This window comes from Grammomys surdaster, unplaced genomic scaffold, assembly GCF_004785775.1.
Source record: "Grammomys surdaster isolate TR1022 unplaced genomic scaffold, NIH_TR_1.0 126039, whole genome shotgun sequence".
Taxonomy (NCBI): Eukaryota; Metazoa; Chordata; class Mammalia; order Rodentia; family Muridae; genus Grammomys; species Grammomys surdaster.
The window spans coordinates 206915-234434 of NW_021620852.1; the positions used below are offsets into that span (position 1 = coordinate 206915).

The 27520-nt window shown below is 36.3% G+C and overlaps 1 protein-coding gene across 4 annotated transcripts in view; it reads right to left on the reverse strand.

Annotated features, from left to right (window-relative positions):
* The window catches only part of Asic5 (acid sensing ion channel subunit family member 5), a 39329-nt gene that overhangs the window by 6827 nt on the left and 4982 nt on the right, over nucleotides 1–27520 (reverse strand). For all 4 annotated transcript variants that reach the window (XM_028754941.1, XM_028754938.1, XM_028754940.1 and 1 more), the window contains exons 4-10: nucleotides 14912–15218; nucleotides 10311–10548; nucleotides 8390–8515; nucleotides 6193–6342; nucleotides 5169–5316; nucleotides 3012–3068; nucleotides 559–727 (exon numbers count right to left, since the gene is read on the reverse strand). In XM_028754941.1, coding sequence (XP_028610774.1) covers nucleotides 559–727; nucleotides 3012–3068; nucleotides 5169–5316; nucleotides 6193–6342; nucleotides 8390–8515; nucleotides 10311–10548; nucleotides 14912–15218 — 1195 coding nt within the window. The remainder of the gene's footprint in view (nucleotides 1–558; nucleotides 728–3011; nucleotides 3069–5168; nucleotides 5317–6192; nucleotides 6343–8389; nucleotides 8516–10310; nucleotides 10549–14911; nucleotides 15219–27520) is intronic.

Genomic DNA, 27520 nt, shown 5'->3' on the forward strand with positions numbered 1-27520 from the left:
TTAATTTCCCAGGAGCAACATGGTGTGGAAAAGAGGAAACTAATCTGGCACTAAGTTTTGGAGTTGGAATCTCATGTCATTGAAACTGAGACCAAGTTCCCTCCACATCATTGAATACCTTGGTAGTCAGTTATTTAAAACTCAATGAACTTCAGTTCACTGCAGTAAGATGAAAATAATTTCTTCTTCACTTATGTTGTTATTTGGAGACTCAAAGCAGAGTGTACAGGTAAAGGCTTATTGTACTTTAAAGATTAGCTAATATTAGCTAGCTTTCATAATTTTTCCAGTCAGGTCAGTGAAGGGAAAATCATGAATAAATGTCTTCAGTCAGTATCATATGATTTTGTTTAAAAGCTAAAATAAGAATTGAAAAAGTATGATTCTACCTGGTTTTAAATTCCTATTGTTTTTGTTGTTGTTGTTGTTGTCATTAGCTCAAGGACATCTGCATTGCCTTCTTCAATTGACCACCAATGTCATTTCCTGAGACTTCAAGTGTTCAATAAAGAAAAATTAATAGTAATCATGAGTAATTTGTAAAACTAGCTTGATTACCGGATATATTCTTGACTTTGATTCAATTTCTTGGCAAGAAATTTTGTTGCTCTTTGACTCGGGAAAGTAGAATAAGAAGCAGTAGCTGGGTATTCTGTTTCTTCACACGGCACAGGACAGCTGGAGTTGTGAGTTCCCATCGTACACAGTCCCTTACGCTCAATGTGGTCTGAAACAGAAGCCAGAACAATGGACTCATAGAAGACTCCACAATGGAAGGATAAAATTCATGATTTCTTCCCTGTATTTAAAATGTAGTTAAGTATGCTTAATATCTTAGTAACCAATACTTATATTTTACTGTTAACAAAACCAACAAGACAGAATATAAAAGTTATAACCTTGATCCCCCGAGCCACTGGGCACCACATCTTCGTTAGGAATGAGAAAGTCAAGGAAGCTCCTTGACTATTTCCATATAAGATCAACTGTTTGGAGAGACCAGGATGAAGAGCAGTGTGTGCCATGCCATTCTGAGAGGAACTCACAGATATAATTCTAAACTACACTTATCTTTAGACTCATCTTTAGTAAATGTGAAATACTCTGTTAGCTTAAGGATGCTTTTTCCATGGTCCTTTCGCTTTTCAAGTGGCCCCAACATTCTCTGTCTACCAAGTTGCCATCTTTTAACCTTCATACTATACATTCCTCCACCTACAGACACACGATCCAACACACTCATGTAACCTCAGCTGCTATTTTCATACAGACACTGGCATTCATGTACTCTGACACACTCCTACACTCATATCCACTAGTCCCTGACACAGACACTAATACCCACACTCATGTTCACATGCTCTGACACACTCATATGCTCAAAACACTGTACTAACATTCACACACACAGCTTTGTGATTCTGTTTTCCCACAGAAGTCCCCAAACTGCCGCATGTGTGACTTCCTTTCCTGGGTTCTCTCTGCAGCTTTCACCAGCAATAGGAAATCATCAGTTTGGCCACATAAATCTGATTCTTTTCATTTTCAATATAACATTTGCATATTAAGTTTGGAAAATAAAGAAAACATAAATTCTATTCCTCGCTAGACCTTGAAATATTTTATAGCAATTTAAAAGAAAATGTTAGTTCTATTGCTGCAATTTTATAGATATTTCTAGGATGGGTTCGGAATGAAGGCTTTCATAGAAGAGTATAAAGGTTCATTATGTCAATTGAACAAAACATAAAATCATCTGGGAAGGGAGTTTCAACTAGAGATTTCTAGATAGGGTTGGCTGAGGCCATGTCTATGGTATATTATTTATTTTGCTAGTAGTTGAGGTAAGAACAACTCTTAACTGTGGGTGAAATAATTTAAGACACAGTTTATCAACCCATGATAATGCAACCCACTATGGAATTTCAATGATTCATTCACAGGCGTCAACTAAGGTCATCAGAAAACACAGATATTTACATTGAAATTCATAATAGCAGCAAAATTACAGTTATGAAGTAGCAACATAAATAGTTTTATGGTTTTGGGGCCACCACAATATGAAGACCTGCATTAATGGTCACAGGATTAGAAAGGCTGACAACTGATGATTGACAAGATCTTGAAATGCAGGAGTGGAGGAAGTGAGAACAAATGTGCTTTCATCAGGTCACTCCTCCTTGCTCTTAACTGCGGCTGTAATATGTGATGTGAGGAGCGGTTCCTGCTTCCTCCCACCTTGATTTCCCACAGTGTTGAACTGTACATAGGCTGGAACTGGGAGTTAAAGTGAATCCTTTCTCCCCTGGGTTGTTTTGATAAGTTCTTATGTTCCAACAACAGAAACAAACATATGATAAAGATATACAAGATATTACATTTTAAGAGGGCAACCAATGATGTCCAAACATAAATATGAAGTTATGTGTATGGATCAAATTATACAAGCGTAGAATATAATATCGGGATCTATGAAAATCTGTAGGCAAAATAAATCCATTTAAGTCGTTAATGAATAAGACGTGTGTTTATAAGTTCATTTATACAAAAATGTTATATGTGGCACATGTGTGTAATTAACTAAAAGAATGGTTCTTAGGAAATATAAATGATTTTCAAACTAACAAGCTTTCACTGAGTATTACATGATTCTTCTACTAATTTGGAATATTTAATCTAGTAGTAAAAGTGTTTCAGTAATGCAATAAAAAATCAAGGCAATTTTGATAATATAGAGAGCAGAGGTTATAAACAACATGAAGATTTGGAAATAAACCTATGAGCTCTTGCTGGTACTTTGTTATCATGGCCTCTAACTCAGAGATAACGTGGAGTCAGAAGGAATTTTCTTTTACTCTCTCTTTTTATGTAGTGAGTGTTAAGGGACTTCTAAAAATTCTTTATGTAGCTATTTTTTCATTTCTGGGTATATTCATAGTGTTATTTCATATCTTATTACTAAATAATTTAATATAAGCTTTTAAAGTAAAAGAATCAGTCAAGCCACTTACCAAGGATGGGAGACACACAGTTGTAGTATTTTAGAAGGTCACATTCTACACCATTTCCTTAAAAACAATAAATATAACATGTAAAGAGTTTTCTTGAAGTAAATTTCTCCCACTAAAGATGATGACGCTTTGGAATGTGCACCTATCTGGAGAGGCGATTCGGGGATTGATTCTGGACATGGTTACTCGGTTTCACTGGAGCCTCTATTTTTGAGGGTGCAGTTTATTGAATTCAGGACCTTATACATGCTAAGCACACCTCCAACACTGAGAAACCCCACCACTGACACAGTCACCCTCACCACTGAGGTACAAATGGGCTCCAGACTTTTGATATAATTAGCAACCTAAATCAAAAGAACATTTCCTTTCTAAATCTTCCTGCCTATTTATCCTTCATATGGATATTTATTCCTTGGAATATAAATGCACAGACATGACAGAATCGAAGGAAATGGCTTGTTGAGAAGAACATTGCTTTGATTTTTTTTTGCTTTCGTCCTGAAATCAAGTCTTTATGTTTTTAAATGCTTGTAGATTTTAAATTTACAACCGCTTATTTTATCCTGTCCATAATCTTTTTTTTTTTCCTGAGACAGGGTTTCTCTCTATAGCCCTGGCTGTCCTGGAACTCACTCTGTAGACCAGGCTGGCCTCGAACTCAGAAATCCACCTGCCTCTGACTCCCAAGTGCTGTAATTAAAGGCATGCTTCACCACCATCCAGCTTCCTGCCCACAATCTTATGATGTAGGAACTATCATTTTCCAGTTGAAGAACTAAGTCTCAGAGTGGCTTATCCTAGACTATCTAGAGTGGCCTTGGAGTACTCTATTGAGTATCCTGTGCTCTCTCTATATTAACATTATTTTGCTATTAATGCTGATATATAAATACATATCCAAAATGTCTTTACACACAATGATGCACACAATGTTGAGGTTGTATAAGTGCCAATATTTATCATGCACCTCATGTAGATCTTGAGACAAAGAAGAAAAATCAATTTACAGTATATCTGGGCCTGCTCCCTGGCCTTTGAATCTAACAGGTTATTTGTTTATTGGTATAGCACATGTGGTTTTTGAGGTTAGCCACAATGTTTACTCAATAATCCTCAAACTCTAAAGGAGACTGTCCCCTGAGAATTGTAGACAATTGTAAGAATGTTTGTGAGACTATAGGGGAGAATTACTTGTGTCTCAAGTAGAATAAATTTAAAAGAGTAGAAAGAGGAAGAGGAAGAAGGGGAGGAAGAGAAGGAGGAGGAAAAAGGGAGGGAAAGAGGAAGGGAGAAAAGGAATAATGTGCTGGTGTACACTTTTATTTTTCTTACTGTTTAGTGAAATAGCATTTCTATGAGCATTGTTAAGAGACATATAGAGATAGAAACTGATAGATAGATAGATAGATAGATAGATAGATAGATAGATAGATAGATGGATGGATAGATAGATAGATAGACAGACAACTAAATTGACAGACAGTGAGAGAGAATATGAATGATTTAGAGAGGCCACAGTAGCAAGGGAAACAATCTGTTTTTGATCTCTTGATTTTCAATTGTGTAATAGCCCACATGTCTTTATGAACACCCTAAGGAAAGGCAGCAGAATAAATATAAGTTAAATTGTTCATCACTTCTTGTTTCTTCCTTACAAGGACACAGTTCTCCCATTCTCTAGAAAACAGAAAAAAATGTGACATCAGCTGGATGAAAAAGTGTGAAATCACACAGAAGTTTAGCCCTCTGCTCTGCTGCCTTTTTCAGTGACTTCCTGAGAAATTCCTGGTCTCAGAAATACTTGAGATAGAGTGCAAAATGTCTTAAAGTTTCTCTCACAGTCACAGGGCAAATAATCATTCAAACAGTGAGCTCTTTAGGATTTGTAGAGCCACATGTATATGGGACCTAATTTTAATTTCAAATTACAAAACCCTTGATATCCATTCAATTTAAGATTTAAGATTTTAGCCTTCTAAGAATTGAGAACCTAGACTGACAGCATCATTTTCTCTTCTGGAAATCTCTGTGAGGTTCTCGTGCTTTCAGATGTACCAACTGAGGTAATATGGGAATGGAAAACAACTCAAGGACACACTAACTTCCTACTCTTCAAATTAAGCAGCATGGGGGGAACTCATCAGTCTCCACTACCTGGAAGAAGAAAGGGCAAACATCCACACAGCCTTTGTATGTGCTGGGCTTTACACTCCTTCAAACAACCATAAGTGCTGTAGGTGGTGAAGTTCCTCAACTTTATATCAGGATTGCATTCTCCCCATGGGTACTCCTGGTGGACTGTCTGAAGACAGAACAGATGCTTGTTAGGGGACTGACCTCTGTTGATCCATATATGATGTACACATTTACTGACCTCACGGTTCTTTTTTTATTTTTTTCAATACACCAAATTTACCTATTTGTTCACACACTTCTATCTTGAAAGTCCCAGAAGGCCACTATCAATAGAAGCCATTAAATATTTAAGCTAAATGTTAATGAAATTATCAGATAGGCCAAACATTCGAAAACTTAATTCACATAAGAACAAAAAACATTTATGCGAATATTCTGTCTTCATAGTACTCAGGGTGCTCACAAACCAATATGACAGAAACTGGTCCTTTACTGAGCAACTGTCATCTAATATGCAGAAAGTAAGGGCCCTTTTTATGTTACTTCACTTAAACTTTCTAACTCTGGAAAGGAAAAGCTGTTCACACGCCAAGAGAACAAGGGAGTGGATGCAAATTCAGAAAGCTAATTAGTGAATTTCCTGAGCCAGGCTGTCATGTGGAAGACTGCCACAAGGGCTGGCTAGTGTCCACGACTGCTTCTCTTCCACTTTAGATTTTTAGGCAATTTCCCAGAGGAAGCATTCAATTCTAAAGCTTACTTTGGGTCCTGATCTTAATAAAATCTGAAGTAACCTTGGATTTATTAGGGTTTTGCTGGATTTTTTTAATAGGTTAACTTGGGTTGCACACAGAAATATACTACCTTATACTACCTAGGAGCCTGCAGATAAAGGAAAGGAATCTGAAATGGAATGTTGGTCTGTCCTGTCATGGTTAAAAGCACAGGTGAAAAGTATCTCTCAAAAGAAAGGTTATTTGTGTGTTTAATGCATTTCATCACCAGCTAATTCCCTCTGCCTCCACATCTCCCAATTTCTTACCTTCAGTTGGCGGATGGTCACCCGTGCATGCATCCCCACAGGAGAAGACAAACCTAAGCCATCAAACTGTGGTTCCTTCTTGGGTGAGTGAATAACAAAGATGACTCCAACATCGGCAAAACCAGGGACTGGATTGTCAGTGAATTCCTCCTGAAGTGAACACATGTGATTTTATCAATTCATACTGTATTGAATTCCCTGAAGTTAGTTATATCATATTAGGTTTCAAATCTATTGTGTGTGAGATGTGGAAATTTGATATCTAAAACATGCCTTTTCAGGCTGGATCATACAGGTTTCTGTTTCTGAGTGAGTGTACAAGTACACCTTTGTCAGTTGCTCCTGACTGAATCCACATTCGTTTCTTCTGATGACCTCCCTTCCTCTGTCCTTCTCATCTCCCAAGTACCTTTCAGAAATTCCTACTTGCCTATTCTGTTTTGTTATGACTGCATTAGAGAATCATAATTATAGGCCAGACTTTATTTAAGATTCAAATGTGTTCTTCAATGATTGTTAAAATTACCACTATTTTTTAAACATAGTTTTTATTTTATGCATATGAGTGCACTGTAGCTGTCTTCAAACACACCAGTAGAGGGCATCAAAACTCATTACAGATGGCTGTGAGCCACCATGTGGTTGCTGGGAATTGAACTCAGGATCTCTGGAAGAAGCAGTCAGTGCTTTTAACCACTAAGCCATCTCTCTAGCCCAACAATACCTTTTTTTTTTTTAGAGTAGGATTTTTTTAAAGAATTATTTATTTTTTATATATGTGAGTACATTGACATTGTCTTCAGACACACCAGAAGAGGGCATTGGATTGCATTACAGACGGTTGTGAGCCATCAGGTGGTTGCTGGGAATTGAACTCAGGACCTCTGGAAGAGCAGCCAGTGCTCTTAACCGCTGAGCCATGTCTCCAGCCCCCCAACAATACCTTTTGTTTTTTAAATATATAATTCTATATCAGGTAAAGATACAGGTAAATTGCTGGTGATGTAGTACTTTCAGTTTATAAGGAGAAGGTGAGTGTGTGCCTATGAGGGATTCTGCAGTGAATCATTCCACTGTTGTGTAATCATCCTTGAGGAACATGCTTCAGATTCCTGTAATTCAGAAGCCCATTTTTTTAACTGGACATTTTTAAACCCTCTAAGAAGCATTGACAGGGTTAATTTAGAGAAATAGCTATGTGCCATTTATGTATGGAGTATTACATTACATTTGTAGGTTTCAATTGTATTATATAATTATTTTGGGTTTATATCCTAATTAAGATTCATCATTAATGTTTAAACTAACATTAGGGCTATTATCTAAATACTTTAAATATGGGTCAAATATTTGCCGAGTTCAGGGTTGTATTTGGGCATGAATATAATTATTTTGAGTGGGACACAGGAGAAAGTTGTAAATATACTAACAGAAGTTCTTCAAAAGCAGCCACGCCTTTATTAACGTTTATGGGAATACAGTAATTTGCTATGATTCAATATGAAGTGATCATTGCTCTCTGCCATTCACTGTTTGTCTTTGAATACTTCGTATACCAGCATGGCAGAAATCAGGCTCTATAAAGCCTTGGTATCATAGGGCAGGGATGGGAGCTAGTCATCTAGCACCTTTGCAATAAATGCAATGCAATTCTTAGATGTTGGGATACCTGAGTCCCAAGTCAAAAGTAACTTCCTAGGCCAGTTACTAACATTAATCACCAAGCAAAAACAAACAAACAATGAGGGGTAAGTAAAGTACATTCATGTACTATTCTTACTGAGTATGTTTTTTTTTCTTTTTAGAGAAGAACTCTATGACTAATAAACTATACACAGAGTTCTTCTCGAAAGATACTTCAATGTTTCAGTGTTCAGATGAAAATCCTACTACAATTAGGTTTTTACAGTGTCATTATCTGTGTACATGGTGTGATAGAACTTGTCATTTCTTTATTCTGCTGCACTAGCAATCCCTGGAATCATGATAATAGAAGTGAGTAGAACACTGAAAGTGTAAAGCCTGAAACTTAAGAGAAATTCACAATCCATGGGGCATTCAAATAAATTGTCAAGGGGTGAGATAAACTCAACTGGTAGAAGCTATTTGACAGAGCGAAATACTCTTAGTAAAAATGGAACCCTGTGCTCTTTCTTGCTGCTTTTCCACACAGACTAAGATAAAGAGAAGTGGATACCTGATGGACATCAAGAAGCAGCTTTAAGCCTCTTCCGGACACACTCACTTTATTCTTGCTTTGTACATTCTCACCGTGGTTAAAAGTGAAGCAATTCCCATATTCAGTAAAGACGTGTTTGAAATCCTCCAATACAAAAACAAACCAAATAGAGCACAATCAGTAGGGAATTCCTCAATGTCCCCAAATTCCAATTACTCTATCATTTTTATAGTTGCAAATGTTTATATGAGGATGCCTGTATTAGTAAGATTTGATAGTTTGGCAACATTTGGACGTATTTGATCAACAGTTTTCACTTGTATAATGAACATTTATGTCAATTTACATGTTATTTTAAGTGATACATTTTCACATACGATTAAGCTTTTTTTTCCAATTTAAAATGATTTGTTTCTCTTTTTTTACTGATGATTCACAGAAACTTGATGTTAGTCTTTGATGAGTGGCTTCTGCACCCATCTTTTGAGCAATCACCGCTTCCTCCTCGTGTTCCCTGGGGAGAAGTTATATTTTGCTTCCAATTGACCTCTTTTGACCATCCACTCCATTCTCAGAGATATGCATGTTATAAAAGTTCAGATGATGTGCATACCCCAACCTCTATCCTCTGCAGCTGGTTTAAAAACAATGATGAGACTGCCATTGAATTATCACCTGGATTCTTGAGTGCTAATGTGTCACTGTGAGAAAAGTATTGGTGGGTGAGGCTTTGGCTCTCTGTGTGAAGAAAGCATACCAAAAATAGGCAGGCAAAGTTAGGAGATGTAAAGTGGGCTCATTTTGTAAAGCCGGTTCTGTTTTTAGATTACCTAGTTAATCAAACCAACTAACATATTTGACTTCACAGATTACTAGAGTCGGGTTTCTGTATTAGTGAATACAAAATGAGGAGGAGCCCGATTAGGTCAGAGGTCCAGGCATCTCTGCTGTTTATTTTCATCCCTATGAAGTCTCTCTTGGGGATTTCTTTTATGTATTTGTTATTATATCATAAAAGAATGAAGTTGATATTAATTTTGAATCTATCTCATAGTATGGAGACATTGAGATGTATGAAATAAGTGACCAGAATCCAGTCATGTTGTATTTTATCCTAGACTATTTGTGTAAGGAATTGAAACAATTTTAGATGTTACATGTTCATATAAAGTTCATTCAATGTCTCATGCATGTGACATATAATTCTTAGTTGAAAGCTGGAAGGATCATTTTCTGTGTATTCTCAGAAAGTGCTACTAACTTAAATACAGTGTGATAGCTGCTTAAGATGGACAGAAGCGTTTTCCTCAAATATGTTGTTGAAGGATGAGGAAAAACTCAAAGTATTCTATTGTTGTTAAGCTGTTTTATTTAAAAATCTATGGTTCATAAAGGTTTTCAAAACCTTTGTCATCTATCATTTTTTCTAACCTGTTCCTCCCCTCCCCACTCTGTGTGTGTGTGTGAGATGTGTGTTTGTGACTGTGTATGATTTATACATGTGTGATGCCAAAGAAAAACTCTTGAGTCCCCTGATCTGTCACTTCCACCTTATGTCTTGGAGCTTGGCTAGTATTCAGCCCAGACAAAAGTCTAGTCTTTGCTATCCACAGTGCTGAAATTATAGGTATGCATACAGATCACTAGATATTTTTGTAAGGGTCCTTGATCTAAATTCACATCACCATGCCTGTACAGCAAGTAATGCTCTTTCCCCACAGACATCTCTCCTGCTCCTTATAACTTCTTGAGAGAAGAAATGTATGTCACATGAATGTCATATCTTTTGACATTATAAGGCAGGAGTTAGCAGAGCTAATAAAATGTACTTACATAAACTTAGGTTGATTTCTCAATGGATTAGTTTTATTGATCATAAAACAGAACAAAGCGATAGTCTACTATTTTGACTATAGTTGGAGAAATGTTCAACCATTACCTTTGGACCACATGTTTTTCCAAAGAACTCACAGTGCACCAGAGTGTCATGATTGAGATAAAAACCGTTCTTCTTGACAAACTGTGTAATGCTGAAGTTTTGGTGTCTTGTAACAAAATCTAAAGTCTCTGGAGAGCCAGTGTTGTTGCCACTCATTTCCTGAAGGCGGAGGACTTTGGAGACTATGTCCCATAAGAAGAAAATGATGCCAAATCTGGATACTGCTTCTGTTTGGAATCTATTAGAAGAAATGAAGGCATTGGTTACATTGATAAAATGTAATTTTCTAGAAACAAGACAAAACTACATCAGTAAAGGGTTATATTTGTTAAAACAATTTCCACTGTGCATTGTGTTTAGATTTTATTTGCATCCCTTATTCTTTGCATTCCTCAAAATGACAGTAATGGTTTCATATCTTTATCCTATAAACCCTGATGTAAGCAGCTTTCCTCTCTTCTCTTTGGCAGTACAGAGTGAAATGTGTGGTCCATTCTTGGTAGGGTTCCATGCCATGCAGTACATAGTTTGCATGTTATTCTAGAATATTTTTATATTCTAGACTTTGTCATTTATTTCTTTGTACAACTATTAAATTTGGCTTAACTGATCTATAAAGGCAAAAATTAGATATTCATTATGGGGATAAGTTATGAATATGCTGTGTAGTGTTTATGAAAGTTGAACATACAAGGGTTACATGGTTTAGCATAACACTCTCCAAACCTATCCTTGATACAGACAAAAGATTTTCAATTTTAATGCTTAATAGATAAGAATACATATTGTGCATGTGTGCTACAGCTTTGTTATCCAATCATCAGCTGATAGCCTTTTGGGTCATTCCTGTCTGTTGATCACTAAATGGTGCTGTTGTCATTGTTGGCATGTACATAGTTGCATGCAAATATTAACTTTCTTTTCTTTAAATAAGTGTCCAGTAGTTGCTTTCTGGAAGTTGAGTTCTGTATTTAGGTTTTTGAGTAAGTGCAGTCCTACTTTCACATAGTTGTAAGAATTTAACTCCCAACAGTGTATAAGGTTTACCCTTCTCCCGCAGACTCATAGATGTTCATTAACAGTGTGTTTTTGGAAATAGTCATTCTCGCATGGAGGGAGTTGATAGCTCATGGTGGTCCTGACCTAGATTTTATATTCATTTATTTTTCCTTTAAAAAGGGAAGTTGTTTATTTAATTAATAGTTTCTGTTGAGGTACTTACAAAATGATTATCAGAAAGTCCCAGTGAACATGATTAAAACTTTTTATATTTTTCCCAAGTTTTTATATCTACAGATATTATCCTGGTGGTGACAATAATTATGCTATATTATTATTTAAGTCTTAGTCTTTATTTTCATTGCATTTATGTATTTATTTAATTGTAACCTTTTAAGAAGTTCATACACCTGCTATCTCTATGTATCACTCTGACCATATTTGCTCATCTTCCAACTCTTCCTGTGTCTACCTCCCAAATTTACAATCTTTTCTTTACTTATTATTGCTGTGTGTTTGTGGTGTGTGTGTGTGTGTATGTGTTAAACCTACTGAGTCAACTCATCTTTCTTTATAAAATGGTTTTTGTTTTAAATATTTTCTTTCTAGTATAAGCCATATTCCATCTTTCCCCAATGAATGTGAAACAGATGCAAAACAAACAAACAAAAATTGCTAAGCCAATATTATGTGACAACTACAAACATGCTAAAAGATACAGTGGTCTTCATGGTCAATACCTAGTATACTTGTATGTCTTACTCCAGCATCTCTGGTCCTCTCATAGAAGCCTCCATCCTGACTCTGCAAGGATCCACTCTGAGACACTTCTGACAGTTATTATTTCACAGTGCCTCAAAGCCTCCATTACATTGGTCAAGATAATATCTGGAAACTATTTTTTAGGAGTTAGTAACTGAGTTTGGTGAGAGGTATAATTTTTACCCTGAATCAATGGCCACTCTTCAACTTTTGATACTCTATAAAGACAATGCCTCTCCCAGGATTCATTTCCTTAGTCATCTTAAAATTAAATGAATTAGTCCTCCAAAATTTAAAATTAGCCTTCCTGTGAGTGTTAGAAATGTAATTAATAAAATTATTAAGGAAGCCTTTCATTTAAAACATTTTCTTAAACTATATTTGTTACACTAATGAAGTTTGGGATTACACTGGTATTTTATCACGTTAAATGATGTAAATAAAGCTTAGTAGTATTAGAAAAAGAGAAATAAAGTTCATGTAAAATGTAATGTTGTGCACTGAGTTTATTTTCAACTTTAATAAACACTTTAAAATATTCTTAAAAAATGTTGCTAGTGGCTTGGTGTATAGGAGAAAGAATTCTTGTCTTCCATCCACAGGGCTAGACTTGGAATTTTAAATTAATGGATATTTGTAATAATTTATAAGTGAAGCAGATTGACAACTCCAACGGTATCTACTAGGTTTAATATATGAAGACTATTTTGAATGTGATACTGAGTATACCAGACACTAATGGACTGAGAGGCTGATATTGATGAAGTCATTGACAACTTTGTATTACTGTTTAAACAGAAATGCAATATTACTATTAAATACTGTAATTGATAAGAATCTAGTCCTTTTCTAAAAATATAATAATAATAGCAATAATAATAATAATAATGGTATTATTACTTTTTTCTTAAATTTTTATTCTTTCTTTTTTGTTTTCAACATTTTTACACACTCATAATTTTCTCTTTTATAATTTGGTTATTAGTGAAAAGAATTGTGTCAGCCAGCTCAGGATAGGGACAGTTTGTGATTTGCATTCTAATCTCCACACAACCCTGGTCTTCAGAGACTTACTAAAAAATTTTGAACCTTTTGCAGATACCTTAAGTATTTGAGCATTATTTTCTTATATCAACTGTCAATTTCATACTGATTAGTTCAACACAAGAGAGTGTTGAAAGCAGAGCTTCTGACATCTTTCTTTCACCTGACACAGGGCAATCAAAGCTATTGATGATATTCCCAGATTCTAGGTTACACTCATCTAAAACTTAGCCTCTGCCACATGGACCTTGCTGTAGATAACATGTTGTCAACCCAAATGTCCCAGGACACATGGAAAGCCCTGGCTTGGAGATGAGGCATAGGAAGCTTTGGTTTTCTTGCCCTAAAACACCAGGAGGGCAGCTTTTGTCATGCTGAGAGAAAAAAAGTATGGAAAAGGAGGAAACTTGTCTAAGTTGTACAGAGCATCACAGTTGGTGCTGACATTCATTTCAGAATGAAAAACATTCCTGATGGATCAAGTCTTCCTTGGCTGTATTTCCTTTAGAAAAATAGTTTAATAATTCAGTTTCTGAAAGTATTTTTGCCTACTAGTTACAGTTGAGTCCCTGGGAACAGTGACTATGGATCCCCTCACATGGTCTTTCCAGTGTATCAGCTTCCTTCAATAAAGTGTACCTGCAAGCAAGCCTTGCCTTTGTCAGCATGCATGCCAATGGAATAGTGGGAGGCAATGAATACTGAAGATCTTTTCTTTTGTGAGATTGACTTATCTTTGTCTTCTGACACCTTAATGCATAAATTAAAGCTTTGAAGGACTAGAGTCACACAAACCTCTTAGAACAGGTACAATGTATTCAATACTCGTTCTAGAATTACCACAGAAACAAAGCAAACTATATTACATGAACTGATGTCACAGAAAATACATAAAATGGATGAATATATTATATATAAATAGATACATAGATAGTAGAACTATGCCCTTCTCTCTCTTGCTGCACACACATATGCTGAACATGTTTATGTGTGTGTGAATATATATGAAGGGATCTACCCATGGTTATCTGTCATTAATAATCTATGAGTCTTAAAGGGCATCTCCATCCTGTAAAATTCCTACATATGAGATTTCAAGCCTCATGATGGACAGTCCCAAGGCTTTGTTGTGAAGACCTCATGGGAGGAAGATGTCCTTCTCACTGCTGGCCTGGTACAGTGACTAAAACTTTCTACTGCAGTGGACTGCAGTCCAGAGCTTGGGAGAAGCAATGAGAACTCAGCTGAGTGTAATGTTCTTCCGAGATCAGAGCCCTAAGGCAACAGACCATAATACAGAGCTTTGGGTCTCTAGCTAGCCTGCCTCTACCACAACAGACATCCCATCATATGAACAACCAAATCTCATTTCTCATGTGTTGTGCATTAGTTCACTCGCTAGTTCTTCCCCATCTCCTCCACTGTACATAGAGAGCTTGAATATTTAGTATTGAGTATTTATTTATATACTGGATTTAATAATTATTCACTTACTTATGGATACTCTCTTATTTGCACATATCAGTTCAGGAAACCAGATTATTTGACATCTACTTAACCCTTGAGCTTAGGACTTACCTAGCATATTACTGTACAAGGGGACGAGGGAAAGGGAAATTAATAGATGAATGAAAAAAATTAGCAAGCTTCTCTACTTTCTTATCTTTGTACTTTAAGTCTAATTTAAAGATACCAGTTCTTAAATATTACATCAGAAAAACTTATGTTAATCATCTAAGTAAATTTATTCTTAAATTAATGTTTTTAATCATGATTGAAACAGTAATGATTCATACCTGTTCAAGTTACAGAATGTCACAGCTGGGAACTCAATTTTTTCCACATACTGAACTTCTATAGACGTTGTCGTTGGCCACGTGAAGTAATTGAGCAAGCGACTGTAGATTTGCCACACCAACAGTGAGACAGAGCCCAGCACCACAGACAGCCAGATTACCTTTCGAACCTTGTTCTGGTTCTGGGTAATATTATGTATCCCATGAAAGGAAGTAGAATTGGCAAAGTCATGATCAAACTTCTTCCGGTCAGTGGGAGATGGCAGTGGTCTCTTTGAGAGGTAACACTTTATCTTTCCCAAGAGTCCTAGTGTCCACAAAATAGAAACAGACAAACAAAAACAAGTAAATGAATTAGAAAAACTAAAAGCTATTCATAAAACCTACAAGTCAAAAGTGACTAAACAGGTTGCCTTTCTAATATGCAATTCATAAAGGCCCCAGAATCATTTTGCAATATATGGTTTATTTAGAAATCAGTGAAAACACCAACTAGGTAAACCTACTGCTAATTAGCTAATGCCATCTAGAGCCAGCTCTGATTTGGAAAGAGACAGTGGTAGCAAGAGCATATTGGTGTGTCATTAAGCCCAACTTTGAATGAGTTGTTCGTGACAGCTCATAACTTTTAAAAACAGTCCTAGCTTTTAATTAGTCTTTCTTCCCAAAGAACCACTAAGTCTCTTTATTTGTATTAGGCTTAGTCTCCTAAGAGTCCTAAGTGAAATCTCAAGCAACCAGTTCCATAGCTAATCTTTGTCTCCATGCTGTAACTTTTGATATTGTGCTCTCTGTGTACTATTCACTTTGTGCACAACTGTTTTACTCTTCTATTGGCTCATCAGAATGTTAGGTTTCCAGTTCAGTGATTTGATCCACTTCCTACCTGCTTAGAAAATGAACTGGTACTTTTGAAATTCCTAATAATCAATTAAATAATGATTATTGATATTGGTTGGCAAAGATCAATGAGAGTTTCACTAAGATATATTTGATAATATATAAAAGATATATTTATATAATACATAGAATAGTCATCCAGAACTTCCCTTAGGTTACTATTAGGTTACTAGTCTTTTGATTTGGTGATAAAAGATACAAAACCCTTCCATCAAGTTAATGGGATGTAGTCCATCTTCAAATGGATGCTTCAACTTCTGGTCTAGGTCTCCTCTCTTATAACCTGAGCAACTTCAGCCATGTTTGCATTCTCCTGCTTCTTCTATTAACTGACACCAATAACATCTGCCTTATGGTTTTCATGTTAAATAGCATAATTCTTGGACAGCTTCAATGTATAACATAGACCAGTAGAAGTACTCAACATTATTAAATACTTTTACTCCTCTTGGTAGTGAAACAGCAAATGGTTAAATATTCAGGGGTTTAAGGAATGATTTAAAGTTTCTGCTTCCAAAATGAGTTCTTGGACAAGCAAGACGGTCTCTTATTGGGTAAAAGTGCTAATTATGCAAGCTTGACGACCTGAGTCACGGCTTTGAAGTCCATGTAAAGGAGGAAGGAGGGAACCACCTACATAGATTTGTACACTGAGCTCCATACATGTGCAGTCGCACCCAAGAAGCCAGCACATATCTTACACACACACACACACACACACACACACACACACACACACACACTTAATAAAAAGAACACAAATTTCAGAAACAAAACAAAGAAATGAAATCTTTAAAAACCTATTAATTCTCACAATAGTTATTTAAAATTTAACTTCTTGTTTCAATTCAATAAATATTATTTTTGTCCACTATGCAGTATTACATTCTTCCAAAAGGCTCTAATCTTTTCTTATCATTCAGTTAGTTTTTAATACCTTGCTAGTCTCTAATCAATATGTTGTTTTTTTTTTCAATTTGAAATAACTAATGATATAAATTGCATTTGTCAAAATTTTCTAAAGTTTCCTATTTTGTGGAATGCACATGGACACTCACAAATAATGTTACACTGTTAAAGCTATTACAAACTATGTTGTCATGTTTGTATCAATCTCACATTCTGGAATTTTACTATCAGCTATAATAGCATTTCTTAATGTTTCTTTTAGTATCAGGTTTATCAGCACATATTTACAAAAACTGTCAAAGTTTCAGATAAAATCAGGCTGAAGGCTGAAAAAACAATATTACTTATCAAAATAAGCTTAACTTTTTATTACTTAATCATTGCTTAGAAGCATTTGTGGAAACTTTACCCTGATTAAAGAAATAGCTCAGTCCCTAGCAACTCTCACCTTTCCTGCTGAAGGGACAGGGGCTATCAGTGAGAAGGGTAACCTAGGAATAAGTACACAGTACAGACACAGTACAACTGGCTGCAAACACTATCCATTATTTAATATGCTTCAGGTTACCTTCAGATGTCAGCTCTTAATTAAGATATAAATATTGACAGTTGTGTTTACCTTACTGAATCATTTCCTACTATTTGTTAGAAACATAGTGCATTTTGTTGTTGTTGTTGTTGAGTATTTCAAATTGAGAGAACCTGTAGGTTTATATATGCCTGTCAGGAAGCTCAGAATGGGCAATGCAGACCCACTAATCCACACAGCTGGGGCTTTGAACTTCTCTCACAGAAGTATATTTTATCTGGCTAATAAACAAAGTCTCATTATAAAGGTTGACCATTATAGAAACACTTTAGGAACACCAGACAAGCATACTGTTAAGAAACAAAGAAACAACAAAAGTCGATTGTAACATATGGTAATATTTTCATAGTATTTCGAGTCCTCTTAAGTTACTCTTTTGCTACTAAAACTGTATTATTCATTTAAAACCCATATTTATTACTCTGAACATAATACTGAGAATCCAGTTTCCCAAGGATGAAACCTACTCCTGCTCTCTGCTTATTTCTGGTCTTTACGAATGGAAGATGTTGCTGTTTAAAGATTTCCTACCTTTCTCAGTGTACACTTTTGATTTCTCAGTATGTTCCATGTTTTGCTCTCAGCGATCCCAAGTCCGCTGGGTGCATCTAATTTTTTCAATAACAATATTCATTGTGTGCCTTTTATATAAAATACAGCAATTAAGGTTGTAAAATGTGGGGGCAATTTAAATATTTGTGTTGCTATGTTAAGCCTCATGAAGCATTTCATCTGTAAATCAAAAACCACTGACAGAACCAGCTATGGGCATTTATAGACTGGCAAGAGGCCATCATAGACTAAAACCCAGAAAGTGTCATTGAAAACCCATTTTCTGAAAAAAAAAGAAGGAAGGAAGGAAGGAAGGAAGAAAGGAAGGAACGAAGGAAGGAACGAAGAAGGAAAGCTGTGACCTCACAGTGGCCTCTGATCACACCAGTGGATGCCCAGGTGACAATCTTTTCACATTTTATTTAACATTCACCTTTATATAAATCAAATTGTGATTTTGTGTGTGTTTGGTGTGTGTGTGTGTGCGAAGTATCTTTGTTTTGAAGTTTCTTTCATAAAAGAGATACAACTGTAGCAGAGTGACCAGTGGAAATAGGAAAATCATAAAATTACAAGAAAGATACTAACTAAAGAAGGAATGCTAACTAAAATAGTATAAATTTGCCAAATCACAAAGTCCAACCTTTTTATAGGAACACCTTTGAAAACTTATCATTAATATTATTAATAAATGTTGATATGCATCTGCATGTATAACTGCTGCCATCTGGTGACCAAACACAGTAATTACATGTGTCTCTGCTAGATTACAGGGGTCTGGCTTTGTCATGGTAATATTGCACAAGCATTTATTCCTTTCATCATTGGACATCTATTGGGAAACTCCAATACTGCAAATTGAAACTTGGCTTACATTGTTTGCTTTTGTCAAGAAGTCACTCTTGCCTGTGCCTCCCCTCCACTTATGAACTGAATTAGATTTGAATTTCAACTTGTTTGATCCCCTCTGCTTGTTTGATTCCCTCACTTTCTTGCTTGAAATCAAGACCAGGTCCTTCTCACAGATATACCTTGTTCTTTTGTCAAACTGACCTTTTCACTTTCTAAGATACCCAATTAAAGTCAAATGTAGATGCTCACACTTCCTTTCTCTCATGGTGACAGCTGCTTGGAATAAGGATATGCGACAGAAGATAGACTTATAAAACTCCTTCCCTGCCCCACCCCAGCTCTCAGTAAACATAAAGAAAGCTACAGGATCGCCTAATAAAGCCAACCCCAGGAGAACTGACAGAATTCTAAGTCATCATTATCTCCCTCCATGCCCTTGTAACACCAGCAGCAAAGAATGACTTGTGAATGCTGACAAATAATAAAAGATTAAATATGAAACATGCTGGACAGAAAAGTAGACAGCAAACCAAGCTGACCTTTTGCTTAGATCCTGGGCATGAACGATCCTTGGAATCAATGAATACTGTCTAGAGGACTGTATTTACTCTGGCCCAGCCCCAGTTACAGAGATACAATTTATATCAGCTATTCAGTTATTGAAGGATAATTTTCTTAATTCTACTTTTGATTTATTCATATTTTTTTGTATTTTTTCCTGTTGTGAGTTTGGTGATAGACCCAGGCTTCTGCTCAAACTAAGCAACTGTTTTACTTCCAAGCCAGATAGATAATTTGGCTCTACTTTGCAATTTTGATTTGAAGTAAAATTTTATGTTTTATTTTCTCTTTGGGGGAATGCATGCCCCTTCTTGCTCTTCCCCCTCCCTGCTCATCCTCCTCTTCTGTTTCCTCACTCCCTCTTCTTGTCCTCCTCTGTCTCCTCTTCCCCTGCCTTCCCCTTTCCTTTTATATTCAGAACATGTACATATGTTCTATTATGCCTAAAATAGATATTTGGTTTGTTCCTAATAACTTTGGAAATAAATTGTCAGCTTGCCATGTGTTTAAGAGAATACATAATTTAATATATATCTATTGATTTGGGTCTGAATTACCATTAAATTAAAATTGTTAGAATCAAGTTCTTTTTTTATTGGATATTTTATTTATTTACATTTCAAATGATATCCCCTTTCCCAGTTTCCCCTCTGGAATCCTCCTATCCCATCCTCCCTCCCCCTGCTTCTATGAGGGTACTCATTCACCCACCCACCCACTCCCTCCTCCCTGCCCTGGTATTCCCCTACACTGGGGCATCAAGCCTTCACAGGACCAAGGGCCTTCCCTTCCCACTGATGCCCAACAAAGTCATCCTCTGCTACATATGCAGCTGGTGTCCCTCCATCCATGTGTACTCTTCGTAGAATCAAGTTCTTATAGCCCGCAAGTACAGGCAATATTTTTGTTACAACATTCTTTACATAAAGACCATTTTTAATTAAGATGAGTAATTTTCTTTTAAAAGCATAAATTTCATGTTGGCCACAGAGGTTCTTTTAGTGGATTGTTTAATATTGATGCTAGTTGCTATTCATGAAAAGTTAGACAGACTGATCATTTTTCTTTTATTGATTAGAAATTTTATAGATCCATATGCTAATTTTTGGTTAGATCCACTTCCCAGTTCATCAGTTCCAAATTTCCCCATCTTCCTCTCACCATTTTACCACTCATCTTTATGTATACTTTTCTAAACCCACCATGTCTTCTTAGTGCCGTCAGTATGTGCATGAGTAACCCACCAGAGACTGCATCCCTAAATAGAACTGACTCCCTCTCAATGGGAGCCATCAGTTGCTAAAGATTTCTTAGCTGGAGAGGACGTGGACTGCATGAGTCCAGCCCACAGCTATACTGAGATTGGGCCTGGCTTGCTCTTTCTCAGGTCTTGTTCATGCACACTGAGCTACCAGAAGCATCATGTGTATATCCAGTTTTATTTTTATAGGATACAAATAAGAAGACATTACTAATATGTCATATCATATCTAATTAAAACAAATTTACACATATGAAATGAAAATATAGAGTGACCTTAGTATTTAAAATCAGCCTTTGTGCCCTGGCACAAACCTCGGCACTAACCATTGAACAGAGGAGGCAGCTCAGAAACAGGATCAGACAATGAAAGGTCTACGCAGCTGGACATTCAGCATGTTTAGTTTGCTATCTTCTATACTCATTAGAAAAATAGATAGCGAATAGGAGACAATCAGCGAACACTGGGTAGGAGACTACGTGATTTGTTCCAGCCTTGTACTCTTTTCATTTTTATACCAAAAGAAAATTCTTGTGATATTTCCAACATTTTATTTTGAAAAGTGAGACTTAGAGTAAACTGGCTTATTAGAAGAGTGGACTATAAGAACACGTAGGTTAGAATGTGTCTGGTTTAGAGGCTCTTTCTGTGGAGCCAGACCAGGGAACATTTACCAGGGAAAAGCACCTAGTTAACAAAAAGGTGGAAGATTTAAACAAGTTTTCAATAAGCATTCACACCATCCTTACAAATGAAACAGTCTCAAAAATTAATAATAGCAGCGTTGCAGGCTTCATTTAAGAAGCGTGGAGAAAAAAATCAAGAAAGCAAATTGGTCCTTGTCAACAAAAATCGAAGCTCAATGCCAGCACTTGCCTGAGGGTGGCGCTAAGGCTGACCAATCTGAGAAAAAATGTGCACACTCCCCTACCCACATTCCTATGCTGTAGCACTACAGTATACAGTCTATTTGGTGTCCTCATTCCATCTCAGCAAATGTCCCAGTGTAAGGTTGCCATAGGTCACTGGCTATGAAGACTCTCACGAATACTGATTTTCATTGTTTGGCATCTCCAACATTCAGATGTTTTCTTTTAAGTCATTACCTATAAAGATGAAAGAGAAACTAGAACCAAAGATCAGTTACCTTGTGATGATTTATAATGAATGTTGTACTAAAGTCTTCCAGGGATTAGGAATAAATCTATATAAGTACATATAAAAGAATGTGATAGCTTCGGAAATCAAGTGAAAGAAAACTTAGGCACAAAACACTACCACTTAGAGCACAGCTACAGAAGTGGGGCATGCTGAGCGTTCATTCTGGAAGGAGTTAAAAGTCTTAGAGCATGCCCTATTTTCTATCCTTCTAATCCACACTTGCTTTCCCCCTTCCTTAGCATGCCGCAAATTCCCCTTATTAGGTCAAAATTCAGACCTATCAAAGGAAGACTCACTTGCAGTAACTTCTATTAATTTCATAAATACAGCTCACATCACACCGTCAAACTGCATGAAAAGACTTTGTCTTGTGCTTTGGTATATACAGTGCAGTATCAAAAGTTCATCTCTTCATTTTAGACACTACTTCTTCTGTATTTCAAAGGTATTTAGCCAATATCAGGGTCTGCTGCTTAAATATGTTGAGTTTTTTTAAAAAAATATCACTTACTAGACCCTGGAAATTTCCTTTCCTGTCATGCCTCTAGAGAAAGGAAGTTGTAATGCTTTCAATTTTATTTGGCCAGTGGCCATGTTTGGTGATTGGGCCACTAGCCTATGCTTACTTTGACATGTTAATAAATGTATACGCCTTTGGTCCTAGGAAATTATACAACTAGTACACAGATATATGTTTTACCTGAATGTATCACCTCCCTTATTAGATTTACCTTCATTCTTAAAGGTATAAGCATTTTATGTCTTAAAACCAGAATTCCACAGAATGAAGAGAAAATAAGGAGCTCATTCAGGGTGCAGAGCCTCGGGGCAGCCCTCTTATTTAAAAGGCCATGTTCAAATGTTCTATCGTCTCTCCCTAACCCAGGACCTAATCAAGGATCATAGATTGCAGGCTTCATTTGTGTTTAGTAATATCAAATCCGAAGAGATCTGAAGTCATTCCTTTACTTTTTATTTCCTTGGTATTTATTTAAAAAAAAAAAAAACTCCTGCTAGATGCTTTGCACCATGTATCTTCTTGCGGGATTGTCTCCTTCATTGTAGCTTCAGGTTAATTATTCATGGTCCACAAGCATCATATAGAAGAGACCCAAGGTCTCAGTTTCTTCTGTATTTGGTGACTGTAGTTTTTCCACTGGATGGCATATTACAGGGGTTGTTGTTCTTCTTCTTTTCTGAGGATGTCTCTTCCCTTTCAAAATTAGTAAGCAAACTACAGCAGCAGCAGATTTAAGAAAAAAAAATCTCCTTCCAAATCATTTTATGCCATGGCTTTCACAAAAGTCAAAGAATTTTATTGGAAAGAATTTTTCCTGTGGTGTTTATAAAATAACAGTATTTGATTTCCATCACTCTTTGTATATTTGTTGACTGGGATCCTTTTGTAGTGATGTGATTGAAGATATTTGGTTTCTGAAGATATTTGGTATCTGTTTTTCCTGATTAAAAAATGACTGTGTATGTAAATTCAAAAACTGTTCTATAATTTTATACCTTAAACTATATTTGATGGTTAGTAAATATAAAGATTTTTTAATTTGTAATTTTTCAGAAAAAAATAACTAAAATGAGTTTGCTGTATAGTTTTCCATAGACAATTTTCATAGAAAACATGCTGTGGAAGAAAAATTCAATAATTCAAATTTATAATATTTAAGATAATGATGAGCCAACTCAGGTACTATGACCCTTAAGTGTAGAAAAGAAACTATCTTATAACCATTTCAACTCTCATTGTTTTAGTGTGTATAAAGAGATGGTTGAGGCAATGCATAGACAGAATCTTTTGGTTGTTCCTTTCAGGTAATTCAATGGTTTTATTCATGTATCACTTATACATTCATATTTTATATCAGATATATTAAAACATCTATTCTTGTGTCATAAAAAAGTGAATGTCATTATTTCTATTATTTATTATGTCTCTGTTCTGTGACTGTAGCTAGCAGGATGCTGAACTTGTTTTCTGAGCATAACTGATGATTTTTATTGTCATACACTGAAGAAAATACTGTTACTTAGATCTTTAAATGTGAAAAGTAGTTTTTCTTTGCATTATACACAGGAGCAAAGAAGACAGAAAAATATATCTGTGACATCATCATTAACAAACATGACTTTAATGTATACCCTAATTATTTGTGCATTTGAAAAGCGCACACCAGAGACACTATGTTCATTTTTCTGAAAGCAAAAGGCACTTGGGGGAATGCTAATGGGCTTCTAATTCTTCTCATTCATTAGTCCATGGTAGCCTGCTATTGGCTCAGAGTGTGGGAGGGTTCTGTTTGTCACACAGCTACATCTTGGCCAGGAAAGACACAGCACGTCCTTAAAAACTAGGAGGTATTTCATGCACAGTTATCAAAGATGTTCCTGCCATTGGTCAACAGCGGGGGAAGGATTCCACTAATGCTTAACTTGCAGGCCCACAAGATTGCAAAATGATGTGTCCATACAGCATATGACACTGTGGGTCAAGGCTACCTGAGAAAAGTTTCTCCAACTATTCACCCAGAAACTTTATGTTCCTTTCTGCTTTCTCAATTCTGAACTTTTAGTTCTGTATAATGGATCAGCAAGATAACAGTTGCCTGTATTCCAACACCCTAGAACAAAAGTATTTATTTGCTATTATTGTAGTACATTTGAACATGATTCTAATGAAAATTATAAATTGTGTACTTAACGTTTCTTTTGTAACACAAAGCAAAACAAAACTAAAGATGACAAAGCAAAACACAAAGACAGCTTGATGATGTCAAAATACAGATTTGAAAAATACATATTCAAACCATGGAGGGATATATACTACAAATAAAGTTTTATCATGTGAATTTTGCATACCACAGTGGAACAAGAAGTAATTTAAAAATATCTGTGAATCTCCAAAATCTCAACAACAAAAAAAAAAGATTTCATTTGGGTAGGGTTTTTGCCAGATAATTCTTCAAGGATGTTGTAATAGATCTTAATGTTGTTATGACAGTCCTAAATCTAAACCCTGGTTCCCTTGTGAAAGACAGAGTCAGAGGCAGTGTAAACACCAGGTCAAATAGAAGGGAAGGCAATAGAGAGAGAAACAGACACAGAGGTTAGAGCTGTCAGGCTAAGGAATGCTAGACTTGCCTGAAGCTGGTAGATTCATGCTAGAAAGGATCTTATTTAGGCTCATTGCAGGTAAGAAAACAGAACAGACACTAGAAAAAATGACTCTTTCTAGTGCTTAGGAGTGCTTGCTGCCTTTTCAGAGTTTGCTTCCCAGCATCCATGTAATGCCTGATGTCAAAGGGCTTAGATGACTGCTCCTCGCGCTTTGCTGAGTGCTACACGCTTATCTGTTTCCACTTCCTGTCAAAAACTGACTTCCACAGCTCTAAGACTTCCAACATCCCAGGGCTTCACTTCAGAACTTCAGGAAACATCCTCTTTGGGACTCCCTGTCACATTCTTGGCCTTAGGAGCTCCCATAAACCACTAAGAAAGACTCCATAACTCCTTTATCTGTGTTTTTTTTCATGACTCTAAAGCCAGAACCACATGACTGATTCCACACTTGACTTGGCTGGACCCCAGGAATGGAGCCTGACCCCTTTCTTGAATTATATTTGTATACTCTTTTTGTTGTTGTTGCTTTTCAGGAGCATAAAATTCCACCAGGCACTTCCTTCTCACAAGTTAGAATCTTAGATGAGTAGAGTCTTGAAGGCCATCCGTCCATCCATCCATCCATCCATCCATCCATCCATCCATCCCTTTAGCCTATTTCATATTAGATTCATTATTATCTCTTTCAGCACAAGTCTTGGCTCCAACATTAAATTTCCTTTTGATCCCTTTTTCCCCAAACTATGAGTGCCCTCTCAGCTTGATCCTTTTCATTGTAGATTTGAAAACGGGTGAGTACGGATAACAGTTGGACAGAGTCAATATTAAGCTGTCTTAAAATATCCTCTACCAATCAAATTAGTCCATTTAATTTGGTCTCAGGTATAGGAAAAGGGCAGAAAGTAGCCATATATTCTTTGCCAAAATACCCCAAGAATAGTTTTTGTTTGCTTGTTTGCTTGTTTGTTTTTAGCTCAGGGGCTAATATTCCTCTCTGAATCCTCTATAGTTCTCAACATTATTGCCTCCTACTAGGATGGCCCACTAGGTCCAGTTTGAATACTCAACCACTTCCCTAGTACAATGTCCCAGAGTCTTCAAAAACCAGCATGGTAAAAGTTGCTGCACCAATAGACCAATCCATGGTACCAACTCTTAGTCACCTTTCAGTTACTGGGACAAAACAACATAGCCAAAGCAACTTATAAAAAGAAACCTTTATTTTGAGGGTCACAGTTGCAGACGGCTAGAGTCTGGAACTATCATCACCATGAGTAACATGGCAACAAGCAGCCAGGGATGATACTGGAGCAGTAGCTTACATCCTTATCCACAAGTAGAAGGTAGAGAGCACTAACTTAGAATGGCGTGAGTATTAAAATCTTCAAAGCCCACCTTTGTTTCATACCTTCTTCAAGAAGGCCATATCTCCTTATCCTTCCCAAAAATCTTCCACCACTAGTGAGCAAGAATTCAAATACATGAGTCAGTGAATGTCATTCTCATTCAAACTACTATGAGAAGCTTGTCATAGTACATATAAACAGCTCGCTGGAGCAATGCTGCTAAATGAAGCAATATAATGGCCCTGGAGTGGAAAATGTAATCAGTAAAAGTTTTCACAGGCTAGAGAAGTAATAGCATACTTATTTATGTTTTATCCATATTTACAGAAATGATCTGATTAAGGACTTATGAGGGGAAACTAGGAGAGTGTTCAAGCAGACTAGTATGTTTATCGGCTTGCTTTTCTTTTGGTTTTGCTTTTGAAGACAGGGTATCATGATGGAGCCTTGTTTTGCTTGGACTGTGGACCTCCTGAACTGGCTTCCTCAGTCCTGGAATCACAAGTACATGCCATCATCCCTGGGATGGGGCACAATTTTTAAGGTGTCTAAATAGTTCCTGGTGCACTGTTCGAAGGGGAGAGCTTGAAATGATAGTATCTATGTACAATAAAGAGCAGGATACTGAAATGTAAGTTATCTTGGGGTAGCTATAATAAAACACCATGACCAAAAGCAACTTGGGAAGGAAAAGATTATTTCCTTTTCTTCAGCAGGCAACAGTTGCTTGTAACTCCCAGTCTAAATGCCTTAGTTTGAAATTTTTAATGAAAACAATTTAGTTTTAATTATCTTATAAAATGTGTTTATATAATATTTGAAAGTTTCATCATTCCAAGCATGCTATAATCATTATTCTGCTGCATTTCCCAACAGTGCAGGAGGGTAGTGGGCGCATTAAAGAAAATGAATGCATGCGGGTAGTTCATTCAAAATACACTTATTCCTTCTTTGTCTGTACATTTCCTGTTCTAAAGGGAAGGGTTTACCTGTAAGTTTTGTAACCCATAGGGCTATAGAAAATGAACATACAGACCTTACATGACTACACAGTTGGAGAGGCTTAAATTTAAATGACTCACATTGAAAAATGGCAATGATTCTGTCAAGGAGCGAGTACATAGAACACAGTTTGAGAAGTCCTGAGCTAGAACCACTGATCACCACCCAATGCTTGTCAGAATCTAAACATCACATTTGTGAATTTGCATTTTTCTGAATTGATATGGTTAAATAAATGGGAAAGACAAACATTGTGACGAGTGCCACGGCTTGAATGAAAACTTTCCCCCACAGGCGCACGTATTTGAACAGCTGGTTCCCAGATGTTAACACTGTTTGGAGAGTTA